This window comes from Charadrius vociferus, unplaced genomic scaffold (genome assembly GCF_000708025.1).
Source record: "Charadrius vociferus isolate BGI_N301 unplaced genomic scaffold, ASM70802v2 scaffold161, whole genome shotgun sequence".
Classification (NCBI taxonomy): Eukaryota; Metazoa; Chordata; class Aves; order Charadriiformes; family Charadriidae; genus Charadrius; species Charadrius vociferus.
The window spans coordinates 172530-190314 of record NW_009646928.1 but is presented as its reverse complement, the minus strand read 5'-3'; the positions used below and the strand labels follow the sequence as shown (position 1 = coordinate 190314).

At 37.8% G+C, this 17785-nt stretch overlaps 1 protein-coding gene across 1 annotated transcript in view; it reads right to left on the bottom strand.

Moving 5' to 3' along the window:
- The window catches only part of PDE11A (phosphodiesterase 11A), a 55878-nt gene extending 38565 nt beyond the window's left edge, over positions 1 to 17313 (bottom strand). The window contains exons 1-2 of the mRNA XM_009894629.1: positions 17272 to 17313; positions 16129 to 16287 (exon numbers count right to left, since the gene is read on the bottom strand). Of these exons, the coding sequence (XP_009892931.1) occupies positions 16129 to 16287; positions 17272 to 17313 (201 nt within the window). The remainder of the gene's footprint in view (positions 1 to 16128; positions 16288 to 17271) is intronic.
- Positions 17314 to 17785: the final 472 nt, after the last annotated feature.

The following is a 17785-nucleotide window of genomic DNA, read 5'->3' as shown; positions in this document are numbered from 1 at the left end:
TAGGGCAGAAGCTGTTCTCACCTTTACAACACAAAAAAACTCAGCAAATTTGGGGCTCTGGAAAAGTCATTAATGTTCTGGTAATCAAAGCTGCCAGCTACATACAAAAAGCAAGAATGAAGAGGTGACTTCCTGCAGAGTTTCACAAGCTTGCGTGAAATCTTGTTACCACTTCCCTGAACACTAACTACTGCAGATAACTAGGGCTGAGAGATGAGAGGTCAAACCCCAGGATATGTTAGAAGTTTGTTAGAACTCGAGTTCAAAAAAACAACTATCCTGAAGTATTTTTGCACTTGACATCCTGACAAATGCTTTCTGAAAGTATAGTACTGACCGAAAGATGACAAGAAAAATTAAGATACATTTGTATCCTAACCTAATTTCCAAGAAGAGTGAACTGAATTAAAGTTGTTGCCAATTTTGCCTTTTAAAAGGAGGGTGTGAAAGCAAATGTTATCTTACTAGAATTCTTGACGCTTTACCTATTATTTCAAGACAATGTTTCAATAATTAATGTCACCCTATATACAAAGCTCAACTGATATCAGGGTTACTTTGTTAGTTCTTTGTTTGTTTTGGGGTTTTTTTTTCCTCCCCTTTCTCCTTTTTTCTCCACATTACATTCCTTCTCCTTGCATATTTAAGGGTATACAACCAGCCCCTCAGCTATGCAACTAAGTAAACTTAGTTTACACAACTAAGTAAACTTAGTTGTTTCTGTCAGCAAAAAATTTAGTGGAGACATAGGATATTCTACATCCTTGTATGCTTTTCTACTAATATCTGGAAGTGGAGATGTACGATGTGTATGACAAACAGTGCCAGCCTGTGATAACCTCCAATACCAATTTTCATTGGGCTGAAATCTAGTATTCCTCTGAATACGCTGAAAGATTTTGCAGAATGACCTTTTCTACAACCACCATGTTAAGTGTCTGAGTGAGAAGTGATACATGCTGAGCTCTGCCAAACAGCTAATCTACTGAGACTCTTACCTGTTTCACAGATGCACCCATCTACGCAAAGCATAGGGAGAAAACAGACATTAGCAACAGGATAAGAAAAAGGAACACACGGAGGGAAGACAGTCTTTGTGTACAGCACTGGTGTACACTGCCCACTCAAAAAGGATGGTACAACTGTTGAAGTTGAAGAAGAAAAGTGAGAGCTGTAGAATGAGCTATAAACTAGAAAGCAGAGTGAAAAAGTTCCGAGGATGCAATTTAAAAAAATTGTAATTTTTTTTAAAATCACATGGACAGCATTGGGCTCCTCACAGTACCTGCGTCATGTATGCAGCAGCCATGTGTATCCCAGCTCACAGCCAAATGTCAAGGCTTCCTTTCTAGAACTTTGGTGCACAACAGCTTGACAAAGAAAATATTTTCAAAGCTAGCTTGAGAAAGATTTATTTTCAGTACCTTAAAAGAAAAAAGGCAAAATTCAAAGGAGAAAAATCAGCATGGAAGCATTCACCTTAAATATCTGAAATGTGATAAAGCTATAAATAATCAAGAAACTATCTTGTTGGAAAGCGTTCAGCTACATCAGCATCTCAAAAAAGAAAAGGTTGTTCGATTTTTAGTAATTGATGGCACTGCCATACTGAAGCAGCAATGTATGCAGACACACAGGATAGCTTTGTGGATGGGAGGTAGCTATTGAGTGCAAGGCATTTCTTGGATCAGGTAGCCATATGACTATTTTTGAGTGAAGATGCCTGAAGTACACTTTAAGTCTTGCTTTAGGTGTCAGTCCATTTTTGGATCCGATTATCTCGTCACCTTCAGAACAACATTGAAAAGCGGGAGGCAAATAAGGTCTGAGGCTACACAACAAAGTCACAGGAGAAGAAACAGCAGGACATCACTCAAAGCAAACATGAACCACAGAATGCTCTGAAAACAGTTGTGAATGACTTCAATTCTGACAGTTACTAAATGTTTGAGTACTTCAGTCTACATTAAGTGAAGCCTCAGTCACCCACACGTGGTAAAGATACAGATATCAAAATCAACCTCATATGGCAAAGTCAGTTGTAGACAAACTATGGAATAATAAAAAAAAAAACTATCTTGATTTATCTTCCCATGTAAGCACATAGTTTTAGAGAACTAACTCTGCTGCTTCAGTATTGCAGGCAGAAAAGAGAGGCCTCTGCAGGCATCATCAGAACCAGACATGCAAGTAAGTGAAGTTAGGTTTATTAAGATTTTGATGTAATACAAAGGTGATGAGAAACTTTAACACAACGCCGGTGCCATAGTGCCTTACATCCACTTGATGGCAGTGTGAACAGTGCTACTACTTACATAATGTGACTGTGAGCACGGAACGGTTTCAGTCTTCACCTAGAAGTGTAAAGCCCTGGTTTAACATGGAGAGCTGCAAACACGTGTAGCATTCTTAGCCTACAGTTGGGCTGCACTGATGTGGAGCAAACGTCTATCATAAAGTGTGGAAGCAGCATGAAAATGGGTAACTAGATTTATATTTAATTAACACTTACAAAACATGCTGCCATCTTTCAGTGCTAAAAAAAGTAATAAAAAATACCAAAACCACTAAGCTAAAGGAGAGTAGCAACTTCTCTTTGGTAGACACTACTCTAGTTACACGTGCTCGTTTAGTTTTGTATTATTGTCACAACCAAGTAGGAATGCAAACCACTAGAGGGGGTGAGACCCTTTTCTGGTGGCACATGAGTGTTAGACTCAAAAGCAGAAGTGCAAGATGCTTTCTCTATCACTTGTTGCTGCGCCGTCAGCCTGGGCCTGCCCCAGCTTTTTCACTCCCCCAGCCCTGCTTTTTTCTGCCTCCCCTTCTCCTCTCCCTGCTGCAAAAAAAACCTGTCTTGAAGAGACAACACTTTCTGCATTCCCACATGTGCTTCTGAATGCTATTTTACAATCAGCCCAGTGTCAGGGGGTTTTTTGTGTGACAGTAACCGCAAATGAAAGTGATAAGGTATCAGTATGCAGCTCTGGTTAATGCAACAGTACCAATCACAAGACCACAGATTTGAGTTTGCCAGACTAACAGGTATATGGTAACTGTAGCATTAGGCACAGCAACAGATACTCCCAGCAGCAGCAGCTGCCTCTGTCCTCCAGAAAAAAGCAGAATGTAGGATTGATTCAAAAAATTAAAATATTGAGAGAAAAGTAAATGCAAAATAATTTCATTTAAAATAAAGAAACCCAAGACAGTTCTGCTGCTATAACTCTGCCACTGCAGAAGACGCATCCAGATACACAATGTTCTGGTTATTATTCTTGATACTGACTTTCATAGCTTTCATAATCATACACACATAAAATCACACTGCCTGATTAACTTCACATCAGAATTGCAGCAACTACCCCAGAAAAGCAGGTTCTGTTTAAAACAGTATCTCATGGATATTTTTAACAGTTAGATATTTCTAGCTTCAATATCACATTCTACTACAAGCGACTAACATCTAAATTAATCTTTTTATATAAGCAAAAATAGATCTTAGTATCTAGCTTGACATATCTATTCTCATAAAATCCACAAAACTGACAGCAGAAGCAAAACAGAAGGCCATACAAATTAGAATAAATTAAATTAGAATCAATCCAAATTATTCATCTCTAGTTCTGTTTTCATTAAAAGAAAAAGTCTAAGTACATGATGAAACAATAATTGAAGTATTTTGTTTTAATATTCAGGACATATGAGTTTAATATTACATCAGTGAAGAAGATGATCAGTGAAAGAATTCATTTTATTGATTAACATATATTAAATTCTCCTTATACATAGAACACAGGCCTATAAAATAAGTTTTTCACCATTCTTTTCCCACTATTTCTACTCTAAAACAGAAACTATTTTTTAGAGAATATGTAAAAAGCTGTAATAGGCTGGGGGAGGAGGGGGAAACACCTGTCTTTATTCTTCCAAATGTAAATATTAACACAGCAACCTCAAGCCTCATAAGACTGATAGCTGAGCACATTAAATGCTCAAGCTCAATCTTACAGGTTTACACCTGGCCGTTTACACCTTTACACACCTCACTGGAATGGCCTCTGCTTCCTGTGTACAGCTATTTCCCAAAACCCACCTAAGAAAAATAAAATGCTTTCACTTGTGTATGAACTGCTTGGGCTGGCAGCAACTATTGAGATTATCACTTGGTGGTCAGATTTTGTCAGATGTTCATGAGATCACACAAAAACATAGATCATCTCTCCACTTATAAGGAAAATTACAGTGTCTACACTGCATGTTTTTCCAAAACTTCAATTAGATGCACTATTTTGTTACTCTAATTTGTTAGTGAGAAGCTTCTTGCCAACCTGCTGGTTTAACACTTCTGCAGGCATACTTCTGCTTTTATAAGTCATCCACATCCCTACTGCTCTATCAAATTTTGCCAACTTCTTGAAGTTCAGAATTATCTGATATTCTTTAAGAGACTAGCAATCAGAGTCTGCCCTTGCAATGGTGGTATTATTCAGGCCACGTTGCAGCTGCTGTGCGTGTCCAGTAGGGTAACTATCTTTGCCATCACTAAGAACTGAAATGTCTGGGCACACAGGATTAAAAGCTCATGACTTTACACCTTGAGTTGAAGGAGAAGCCCTAAAACCCTAGGCTAGAGCAGATTATAAACCTTTGTGATTCAAGCACAAAAGTATATAGCCCCTACTAACCACACTAAACATGTTTTCCACTGTGTGTAACAGAAAACGAAAATTCAGATTGTGTTTATGGTAACATGTCTTGGCAAGCTTCCTTCTTTTAAAGTCTCCTCTCCTTAGTAGGAAGTAGTGCCACACTCATAGCTATTCTGCTCTGTAGGACAAGCCTGCAGGGCTGCTCCAGCCCAGACCACAACACTTGACCCAGTCATCCTGCGAGACATCCCACTGACGCCTCACCACATAGCAGCTAGGACATCCTCAGCTCTTGGATCTCCGCAAGTCTGTCACCAGTCAGCACTCCCCTCCCCACACTTGGGACCCCACAACACTACACACTTGGCCCTGTCCACTACACCTCCAGGGCACTTCCACTCACCTCCCAACTTAAAACCATGCCACAACTCGAGAGCTATTATCATGCCAGAGAGCTATTATCATTGAATTTGCCTTGTAACCATGACACCAGCATCACAAAATTCTAGTCTGTTTTTATAGAGCAAAAACCTTCTTTTTTTTTTTTTTAGAAGAAAAAAACAAGATTTGTTTTTATCCATTCTACCACATGGATAGCAAATTGCCAGCAAATTAATACTGAGGTTAAATTCATGTCAAGTTCAGTCCAGAGACTGTAGCCTTGATAGCTGCCAGTATAAATATATTTTTGTTTCACTGAAAATGTATGTGGATAAATATTCTAAGTAAAAGGGTTCCCCACAGACTGAATTGACAATTAAGGTGCTTACTCACAGCTTTCACAAAGCACTGTTAAATGAAGCATTCCTCCTGGTGCCCCTGCCTGTATCACTATGCTGTTCACAGGAAATATTTTTCTAAACATGGTTTGCTTACCCTGTTAAGAGTTACCTGAAGCATACTGCACAATTTCTTTGCTGACATCTCTGACCACCATTCATGATTACAAACAATGTGGCTCAATTATCTCTGACAGCTCCAACAACATTCTGTCTGCAAAAATCATCATAATATCGATTGTTTTAACTCTAGCTTGGCGTTTGCCAGCTAGGTGAGAGATGCAAAATCATTATCATTAGTTGATTAAATTACTTTAGCTTTCATAAATCTAGTCACCTCTACTCTGACCATGTAAATCTTACTGCACAATAATGGCTAATCTTGTTGACTAACTTTCACTGGGTTACGCTATGTCATAAGGGGTTGGTTTTCTTCGGTTTTTGGTAGGGCTTGAGGTTTTTTTGTTTGTTTTAAACAAAGCACAGGGCACTTCCCGACATCTACAATGATGAAAGATTCCAGAGCTCCCTGAAAGAACAGCAGTAGTTTTTGCTGAAGTTAACAATTGGCAAAGTAGACTAGCTAGGTTAGATGATGAACAAAACTTTTTTTTTTTAAAAAATGTTCCAGTAATGCAGTGGCACCAAGATACCAACAGGAAATGAAGATCTGTCATAACTTTCAAAAACAGTTCTGGGCATACCTGAAAGTTTTACAATAAGAAACATGTAGTTCCTGGGGTTTTTCTTTCAGGCTAGAGCATACAGAAAAATGGTTCTAGTGACTTCTTCTCCAGACAGGGAAAGTACCACCTGTCACAGCAGACCAGAGGCACTGCCCAGGGCTCTGGGGAGCAGGCACCCCTTCTGCCAAAGCAAACAGCTGACTGCAGGGAAGATTGTTGGTCCAGGTGGGAACTTCACAGCTTTTAAGTGCTGAAAATTTTTAGGGCAAAACAATTGGCATGAAAATGAATAGGGAATGACTCTTCATTATGTTCACTAAAAACAAAACAAGGAGGAATAACATGAAATTAACAGAAGTCAGGTGGCATTTCTTCACACAAGGTACAGGACATTGTGAAAGTTAGAAGCTTGTCTTGCTTCAAGAAATGCCTGAATAAAATCATAAGCAGAAAATCCCTGGGGTGTTATTAAATACAAAGATACCACATCTGGCCCCGAGCTGCAGATCACAAGAAACTGGTGGAGTACATGAGAGAAATACCATGCTTCCCTCATTCCAGGCATTTGCTTTCAACAGCTGACAGAAAGAGGTCACTGGGTTACACAGACCGTTAATCTGAGGTGGCCAATCTTTTCTTATGTTCCTATGAAAGAAAAGGACAAGAGTTTTATTGATTTGTGGCCACAGAATTAAACAGCCACTTTACCAGATATATGGTAAATGGATTCCTATACGCTCCTAGCAGGCATTGCAGCTATACTGCTGCTTATATACTCCGGCTGCTGAGATAGAGACATGATCTCAGGCTGGCAATTGCAAAGACAGCATGGAGAACTGAGTTCCTCCTAACATACAGTCAGGAGTTCACCAATTATAGACCAGTTACACTTTTGCAAACCAATCAAGGACAGCAGGATGGCACAATTTTCATGGAGATGAGAAATATTATGTGTAAAGCTAGGACTATAGAGCAAACAGCTGAAACTGAGTTTTGTGAAATTGTTTTGGTGTTTTCTAACCATATCTGCCCAGATTACAGCTGCTGCATGCAAAGAAAGCATTCAACAAGGCTTCAAAAGCTCAGCCTGAGCTTTTGAACAAGAGGGAAAATAATTTTCTTACTATAAAGTATGAATAGTTAAAATGGAGAGTCTGATAGGAACTACCTAATGCCATTTTTAGAACTATGCTTCAGAAGAGAGACCACTGTAAAGTGATTTGCCCAAGGGCATACCATGAGTCAGTGCTAGAATGACAGAATACTGTTTTAATTACAGTTTCTTATGAAGCCTGTAGTAACATGTTGAAGGTCAGAGGTTGACTTAATTTTTAGCAAAGTGATTTGCTAAGCAGTTTTCAATATCTCATCATGTAACCTATAGCTACAGACAGGCTCAGCATTACTATTCCAGTGGGAAATACTTTTGATGGCAGAAACTGCTGTACGAACACTTCATTCTGCTTCAGGAAAGATAAGCAATTCACAAGAGATGCGAAATGCTATTTTCTAAAAGTATATCAAGCCTTGAAGTTATTATGAAGAACAGCCATGGAGAATGGAACAGACTGACAGAAGTTCAGAAAACACTTCACTAGGGACAAAGTCCTCCCATCCAGCCCACAGGGCACATCTCCAGTAATTGTCAGAAATGAAGGCTTCACCAGCTGCCAACCATAAAGGTTTCCTTTTACATGCATCTGTAACAAGGCCCCAGTGCAGGTTTCACTTGAAGCAAACAAGATTTTTCTAATGAGCCATTTGATCAAAATAATTTAGTTGGTTTAAGGGAACTTTGCCAATAAAAGGAAGACAGCTGAAGGTAAAAAAAAAACTTTATTCCTCAGGTAATGTAATAACATGGATTTCTCCTGGAAAAAAAAAAGCTTTTCTAGTCACTTCCTTCTATAGACAGTACCCAAGAGTAATACTGCAACACAAATAACATATCATAGCCCTCAGATTATTTTATGGCAGGCTTTCCTTCTGCTGACAGATGAACCAAACAAATTTCTAATCCTCCTGAGCCCTTGTATTATTGTTGTTTTGTTATTTAAAGCATGTAAGTGAAAATTTTATTAATATAGCATTAATAAAAAAAGATAAGGGTAATATTAACATCACAGTTTCTAGTTACTGAAGTGTATGAAAATTACTATCAGAAGCACAGAGTTCTTGGCTTCTGGGCTTTCTGTTGAAAACTTCACACTATTCTGCTTCTCATTGATGAGCATAGTATGGCTGCACGCAGGCAAGGCAAAGGAGTCCCATGATCACCACATATTGTTGCGTTACCCATCTTCCTGTGAAGACTGTCCACGTGTTTGACCAGTGGAGATATGGACTCCTTTCTCCAGGCCTGCTGCAACCCACTGCAAATACCAATAAAAAGCAAAAACAAAGCACAAACTCCAAGGCTATTTTTAATGCTGCAGAATTTGCAGGAAGACCCGAAGGTCTTTTAGTAAGACTTAGACCCGAGGTACTACTGAATGCTTTATAATTAGTATCTCTAATGGATTACTAATCCTCGTAACTCCCCTGAAGTTTTGTCAAACTATGTCCATAATTAATAAAAATAATTGCAAGTATAATTTTTTTATAACATGACCAAACTAAGCATGAAGAAAAGCAGCAATATCTGTTCTCAAACGCTGCGTTAGATACAAATACTTTGGATGCCATCGCATCCAAAGAAAAGGGCTGAGATTTCCTAGGAAATCAATTGGGCTTCTTCCACAAACTGTCAAACAGAACAGTAAAAAAGCTTTAACTCAGGCTGTAAAGCACTGCCTATTCCCATCAGCCTGTTGAAGGCTCAGTGCTCTCTGTGTCTTTATTTTAGACAATGAAAACATCTTAAGTCCTTACACAGTTGCAGAGGCCACCTTACAATAACCTTTACAATGCTACCTCAGTGATTCTCTAATCCATTTGAAATAGTTAATCCAAGATACATTAGATGATCTTTATGCATCTACTGTATGGATTTAACTAACCCCCACACAGCTTTGGATACCTAAAACCAGCAGCTCCTATACTGCAATTAGATTCAACACAGTTCTTGCAGAGCTGAACAGAGATGAGGCCCAATATGGGAAGAAACACATACAGGGTTCTTCAGTGCGCCAAAGAGATTGTTTTGACCACAAGCATCAAACAAATATTATGAAAGTTTTATTCTCTCTCATGGCTCTCTGTGTGCCTCAGTTTCCAGGACTGACTACCATTTCTAAATCGATCACCTTTTGCAAGCTCAGAGGCAACTTCAGACTCTAGGCAGCCAACAAAATATCTTCTAGAAAAAAAAAATTAAACTTCACTTGAGGGAGAATCTGACCTTTGTTGTCTTAGGGGCAGGGGGGTGGGTGGCGTAACAATCTCTCCAGTTTTCTGACTTTTCAATGAACATTCACAAAAGGACTTAAGCAGTTGGGCTTTTTAGACATAAAGTTAACTGAGATCTGAGAGGTGTTTCATCAACAGCAGTCTACCACAAACTGTGTTCAGCCTATTGGAGCCCATTCACATCCAGTGGAAGTATACAGGTGCCAAAACTGATCCCTAAACAATCTCTTTGCAGTGCTCTGACCCAGATGAATTTAAGCTTTATAAAACAGACTTGAGGGACTGCATTTAATGAAATGCTCCTATGCATTTCTAAATGGACAGAGGTTTAACATTTAAAAGACCATGAAGTCAGCAGAGTTCCTTCCATTTAGTTTATTGAGCTTTGAGTCAAATACTACAAACATTAGCCAAATGACAGTCTACGTTTATGGACAAGAACTCTTATTTGTTCAAGTCCCTCTGCATTAATTATTTAAGATACAAGCACAAGAAATATGGGAAGAGCAAACAGGTTCACATCCCTGCTGGCAATTGCAGGAAGAATCCAGATGCCTTCCCCACTCCCACCATCATACAAGAAAAGAACAAAACACCAGTACCCACAAAAAAACCCCACCTACCGAACACAAAAATCTTCATTGATCTGTTCTATAGAGAAACCCTTCCCGATACCAAATCTGACAATGCGTTTGTTTATGATAGCACCTAGAGACCTCAAACAGGTATCAAGGATTTAGTGTAATACATACCAGGAACACACAGCAACAAAGTAGCCCCTGAGCCTAGGAAAAAATACATTTATATTTGAAAAAATAAATATTTCTTTAAAATGTCACTGTAAGACACATCTTACACTTTTCCATACCTCAGAGATGATGTCCAATTCTAATATTAACTGCCAGTTTCAAAATGGAATTATTGATATTGATATAGATGTTTTTGTCAAGTTTCAAGTACATTTATGAAGTTCTGTAATTTAAAAGAAACCTAGACATTCAGCTTAACTTGAACGCATGACTGAACATATGCAAGACTAAAAGAAGTCCATTCAAATATTTGTCACTGCAGTCATTTGGTGCTGTTTGCAAACCAGTAGCATGAAGCTGCCTTGATAAAGCCAATACTCTAGTAACAAATTGTTTTAAACTCCCCCAGCAAGAGAATTCAGTTACTGTGATTTATTTTAATTTAGATGTGTAGCAAGTACTTTTCAAGAACTGTGCCTAATAGACCATTAGAGTTTCCCCAGATAGTTGTAGCGCTCCAGCACCTTCATCCTTCAAGTGTCTTTGTTATTTTCTGCCTTTTCAGCAAATTTCTCTTCCAGTGGGATGTAAATGACATAAGGGCCACATGATACATTTGAGGATTATGCCAATTTCAAATAATAGCTTTTGGAGTCTCACTGCCTTGCAGATTTTCAGAAAATCATAGTAGATGTGTTAGGAGGAGGTCATCACATACTGCAATATATGAAACAAAAAAATTCTTAACCTAATTTATTTCTTATGTTCCTTTCTAATGGACCCATCAAAATAATTTTCATGTGACTTTTTTGTAAATTCCACACATTCACAGAGCTGGGGTCATCATTTTCACAACAGTCAGAGATGCTTGCCTGTTCTGGATCACTCCCTTCCCTAGTAGTTTTATTTACAGTTGATTACTTACTTAAGGTAAAGAAACTGTCCTAACTGACTTTGAAATTGCTACCTGTCAGTATGACTAAGCCCATCACACAAAAACTCACCAAAACCAAATTAGCAGGCATAGCAAAATCCCTGCAAATAATCCATCACTATGGTAGACCTGCTATAGAATATATTTAAGCCTTAACTAATATGGACCAAGAAGAGCACATTAAATTAGGCAATTTAGAATCACAGGGCTCCTATTAGGAATATAAGAAATAGAAGTGTTGGAGCATGAGAAAACAATATCTTCAAGCCCCCACAAAACAAATATACACCAGCAGAATCCTGGAATCCAGATATACGTATTTCTTAATAAAACTATCCACAGAGCACAGACAAGTAAATCCATTTCTTCCTTCCCCCTCCCAGAAGCAACCTCACCACATTCAAACTACTGCTTTTCAGTAAATCAAGCAGGATTTAATTCAAGCTGGCTGTCCTAGGTAGCTTCCCTGCAGTCAATTCCCTTCTATAAGGCCGGGAGGACATCAGAGCCAGAAAGAACCAGCACACCAGTTTAAGTGACAGTGCAGCTGCTGTTTGTTGAGCCTCTCCGATGGGAGGATTAGATTTGTTTTGGCACGGCATCTCAGAAGACTCCAAAGGACATACAATAATCCAAACTACAGACTGCCAAGCTCTTGCTAGGCTGAGTTTCTCACCAGTCCTGGAACAAGTATGACTCACCAGCAAACAGCACAAGTACTTAAATGAATCTTCAGGACAGTACTGGGAATGCATGCAGGGTACATAGTTCTTTTCAAGATTTTCTTTTTTTTCTTTCAAGGGTTTTTTTAATCTTCCTACTTACATCTGCGCAGATGAACTCGTATCTTCATTTGCAAGATAGATGTAAAAGTATACCACCAGCCTATTATTCCAAAAACTCACCAATTACACAACATAATGTCATAATGATGGCTGCTATACAAAGGTACCAAGGTATTTTACTATCACTTGTATCCAACTGGAAGTCTCTGAAATCAGTCTGTTCAAATGAGCCACTAATGTTGGGGCAGATAAAACACAATGGTAGGCAGAACATTTTCTCTCATGCCAGTGGCTGTCAAGTCTAGTTCTGCACTTAAACAATAAATTGGCTGAAACATCCCTTACACCAACAGGAGAAATTTGACAGCAGGAAACAATCATTACATGTGGAAAATCCACTTAGAGTCATTATTAATGCTGTCTTATTATCATCATGGTCAGAGATGTAAAAGAAAAACTTGAAAATTTGCCATGAAAAACAAAACTAGAAAAACTTTGAAATCTAATACTCCATTTGACATGTTGCAAAATATAAACTTGGTTACAGCTTGGGAGCATTAAAATCTCCTCAAATCTTAAATATTTTATTTGCTCTTAACTTCCTGAAAATAACTAAGAGTACATAAAAATGATGCTAGCATCTACTTAATTCTAATTGAAAACATAATTCTTTGTTTCCTATTGACTCAAGACAGTAGTGCCCCCAAGTGACATTTCATTATACAATATAGTCTTGTAGCTTAAAAAAACCCAACAGATTTTAATTGCTCTTAGTATTGTGCAAAGGATTTACACTTGCAAAGAGTCAGACTTAAACAATATTGACATTTCTTTGAGAGGACATGTTTGAGGAGAGGAAAAGGAGAAGTAATTTACATTTGTATTTTCTAACCATTCTGAAGCTGCTAATTGTCAGAAATTGTAACATCAACATAAAGATTAATTGAAGTCTTTTGCCAGCTACTCATCAGGCTTTTCTGCACAAACCACCTCAAAACCCAGGTAGATCTTTTCTTATTTTGAAAAGGATTTCCCAATTTTCACTTGCCCCCTTTTCCTCTCAACCACTTTTGCTGATATTCCAACAAAAAGCTGTTTGCTAATCTTGCAATATGTTCTGCTGGAAGTGTGTGTCTCTTGTTTCCCAGAGGTATATCATGCTTTCTAGGTTATCAGTGGGTGCAGAAACTTAACAGCACACAGACTGCTAGGCCTCATTAAATCTAAGATCTATTAGAGGACACAATGATGGTTATGTTCTCATTTTTCCATAAACTCCACATGTGATAACCCACTTAATATACTCTTGAAGAATGCTAACATACAGGCTTATAACAGTGATCTAAATGACTATAAAAATAATATAAATATACCAATTAAATTATGGGCAACTTGCTGATTTTAGATAATATTTAGCAGTCGCTGAATGGAAGCAAATGACCCTGCCTCAGTATTGGCATAACATTTACATTAATATGTTTATGTAATACACCATTCACATGTACACAGTTATTTTGCCAGTTGAATGTATGATAAATAAATCTATTATCCATGATAAAGGCTGCATTTTAAACGAAATTCCCTTGACACAGACACAGATAGTACTAATAAAAAGAAGTGCAGAGAAAAGTCTATTCAGAGAAGGTCTTATTTTGTTTAATTTACATTTGGCTACCCATTGTAGCACACACTATCAGATTTGTATTCTATGCTAATAAATCAGTATTCAACAGCCAAGATTTTCAAGAATCAAAAGTACAGCAGACTAACAGTTACACAAGTTTAGATAACTTATGGAGAAGCAAATTAGGAAGTACTGGATCACTTCAGATATCTGAAAAAGCAGCATCTAAAAATTGAGAGTTATTTTTTAAGGTGTTTAATTCAAAATAAATCACTATGCAGAATCAGTTACACAGACACCTTGTAAAAAATAGAAATTAAAAGATAATTTTTTTATGGAAGAAGGTTTTATAAGCTTCTCACAGAAAAGTTGTCTTTAATGTGGTGCTAGAATAGGTGATCCTGCCAGCAACAGGCCTGACTTTCTTCCTTGTTACTCAACACATGTTCAGAATAAAACATCTACCAAGAGATGATGCCAGATATACATACACAGTGCAATGAGTATTGTTCTTGTAATTTTATGCAACTGAAAAAATAATTACTAATAATGTTGGTGTAAAGAGTAACCACAGTTAGTTGGCATTCATAAGTTTTTTCAAAAGCTCACTCCATGGTATTATGTATATCTGGAGAGCTGAGCCGTTTGTATTGTTAGTCTGTCAAACCATAAGCTTTCTTACTGTTAGTCTAATTTATCCTCCACTCCTTTTATTTGTTGAATATACTTTAAAGAAGATTATAATCCAAACATGTCTAGTCTTTCAACTTGGATCCAAATGGCTAGGTCTTAATGAGAATCTGAAGCTTAACAAGAAGTTAACAAGCAGCTCGAGCACATCAGACCAGAATGTAATGTTGAAACAGATTTAGGAAAAGCACTAAAAGCAAACAGTGGTACACAGCAAGCAAGCTGGTTCTTCACATGTAAGTAGGTGTTACTAAGAATAACTGCTAGAAGACCTCCACTGAATTGCAAAATTGTGCTATGCTAAAAAACCTAATAAAAATAAAGAAATATTTGCTCATAACCATTTCTATTGGAAGTCATCTAACTAATACAAGGTGTAAAAATAATTAGTACTCCTTTTTACTCTTGATTTTAATGCACCCGCTTATTAATATTTCCACTTAGCAAAAATTTTCACACCTAGACTGCAAAAGGTTTTTCATGCACTGAAATTTCAAAAAGGCAATCCATTTTGAATTACTTCCACTGCACAGCAAACCAGAGTAGGATGCTGTTAACATACATTCATATAAAGATTTAAATTCTTATTCTCACCAAACAATTGTTTCAAACTATGAAATGGTTATGTGAGATGTTCTATATGTATTGCTGCAAGTATATAACAAGGAAAAATAATAATGTAATAGCAACTTCATGTAGTACTCAAAATACAATTACCATGTTTTCTATAGAAGACAAGTTTGATTTATGTAGTATTTCACAGCCTTTATAAGCCACCATTAGTTTAGCTTTATAATGCATTTCATTCATGTCAAGCTATCTTGATTCTAAAAATCATCTCTATCTATTTACATGGACCAATGAGACAGGATTTTCCCCTTCCAACAGGCACTACTTAACATCTTTTTGTCATAGCACAGACATGTCAACATGTATGTAATATACAAGCGATGGCTCCACATCAAATATTAATTGCTTTTGAATCAATATAAAGAGCTTTCAGGGGCAAAGTCTGCCTCTAACTACACTTCCACCAAAAAAATGAGACTCAATACCATTTTAATACACAGAAGTGTATTTCCCTATTACATGCCTGAAGGAGACCATTTCTCTCTCCTGGGCAGAGAGAGTTGCTGTTCTGTTCCTCCCCAGCTTGCTGCCCTGTACCATTCTTTTCCCCAGTCATCTTTTGGCTTTAAGGACATTTTGCCTCCACACTCAGTGGTATGCATCTGCCTTCAGCAGCGCCATTTCCTATTTTCCTCACTTCAATTCAGGTTCCCTCCTTGTGGCTTCCTCTAGTCTCCTACTTTTTGAGTTCACTTTACCCTCCAAATTTCACTTCATATTCACACCTAGTGCCCTTCCTACCCTCTTGGTCCTTTCATGGGCATTACAAGTCTGCTGTATTTTAGCATAGCATAAAGTTGCACATGCATTATCTCCTCTAAAATAAAAGTTTCTTTCGCATATGCTACAGGCATTTATACCATAGACAGCACTCCGAGAGGGTTGTGATTTTTAGAGTTAGCAAGCTTAGGAGTGTCTCTGTGATAGTTATCCCCCCCCACTAACTTATGCTTACAGATAAGTTTTCAAAAATAAAGTCCTCCTATCAAGATCTAGTACATGAAAAAAATCCTATGTAAGATTTAGAGACCACTAAGTTGCAGTTTCAGCCCCAAGATCTCACACGTTTACAGAACGGATACATGTTTTATGTTGCGAACAACAAAAATGTACATTTTATGTTAAGCACTTCTAAAAAAACATCATTAACGCAAGAGCTGCACCATTCACTTATTTGGATTAAATATCTTTAGAAGAATCTAGTGAGTTACAATAAAAATTTAAAAAATACAAAAGTAAAGGTAATCTTACTTTTTCATCATCATCAGAAAAAGGGGCACCTCCAGGAGTCTTATTTATTGCTTGGGCAACACCAATAATCTCTCCATCACTGTTTCTTATAGGCATGCACAAGAGTGACTTTGTCTTGTATCCAGTCAGTTTGTCAATCTCATCATTAAAGCGTCGATCCTTCAAAAGAAAATAAAGGAGAATCAACATGCATGTCATACATCTAAGCTTTCTTCAGATAAAGTACTTTATTTTCTCAATGTCTTATATAGTCTTTTCAGTAGTGTTTTGTTGTTGCTTCTCTGTTATTGCCCCATTCTTTATTAGCTGTTTTTCCTCAGTTAAGATACTAAGAAAAATAGTTTTGTCAGAAGATCAGTCCAAGGTTTACCTTTACATGATTGTATTCACTGAAGTCCCACATTTATACCTCAATTAGAAGAACAACCTACCTAAAGGATCATTACCAAATCAGCTACCAGGAGAACATGGAAAATGAAGACAAATTAAAGACACGGGGAACATAATGAGAAGAGAAAAAAGTGATAGACAGCATAACACGCTTAGGGCCTTGACAAAGCACAAGCTCCTTACATCCACGACTCAACACTATGACTGTGCCTTCTTTGACAGTTTTGAGGCCATCTGCAAGCAGAGGGTCCTCCACAGCTCAATGACAGCAGCATAGGCCTTGGCACTGGCCACAGATGGTCAGACCCACCTTGCATGTAGCTTTCACAGGTTTCAATGCAGGTAAGGAAACTATCAGTGGCTAACGCTGTGGTCTGGTTCTTGCCCCGACCATCAGTTTTCTGTTTCATCAATCTTAACTGACGCTGCTTGCTCACTATCTCTCTATATTGCCACCAATAAACTTCCCTACCAGTGAAGCTGTGGGTAACCATGTGGCTCTTGTGGACACAAGGGAGAGCCCTGAGCTCCCCTGAGGCACACGCTAATGAAAGCTGTTTGCAGTTCACTAGATGTATCTTTTCATAGTGCATGTATGAAGCATGCAGATGTTGGGGTTTGTATGAAAAAATAACAAGCTGCAAAGAGTGCTGTGCCACCTTAATTGAAAACACAGAGGAGGAGCGTGAGCCACACAGTCTAGAACTTCGTACGAACCAGATCTATCTCTGGCTACAAAGGCACCGTGTTTACCCCAGGAACGGTGTAAGGTTGTCCGTTAGCTGTATACAGCATGGACACTTACAGAATTAGGACTTTAATGTAAAATAGGGAGCATACCAGCATGACACTATATATTCATCCGAAGTCTTTACCTGATTTTCAGAAGTTTATGGCAGTTCAGCATGCATACAGGTTGCTCTACTGATCTGTACTTACTCTTTACTGCCCAATACCTGCACCAAACAAGATAACTTCTGAATTTTCTTGTGCATTGTAAGTTATAGGTTATACCACCTTATAACTAGTATATGAGAAATACCAGGAAGAATCATTTTCAGACAGGAATGCTATATGAAGTTGCAACACAGATTTATGTTTATTAAACACTACCTAAACTATGAAACAATGAAAGATTTCATTGAGACTGTCTCACAATACTAACATCAAACTAAACCATTGTGCAGCAGACCGAAAATGTATGGGCATACATCTGGGTAGTCTGAAAAATCCTAAAATGTAGTACACATCAACCAGAGTATTTTTT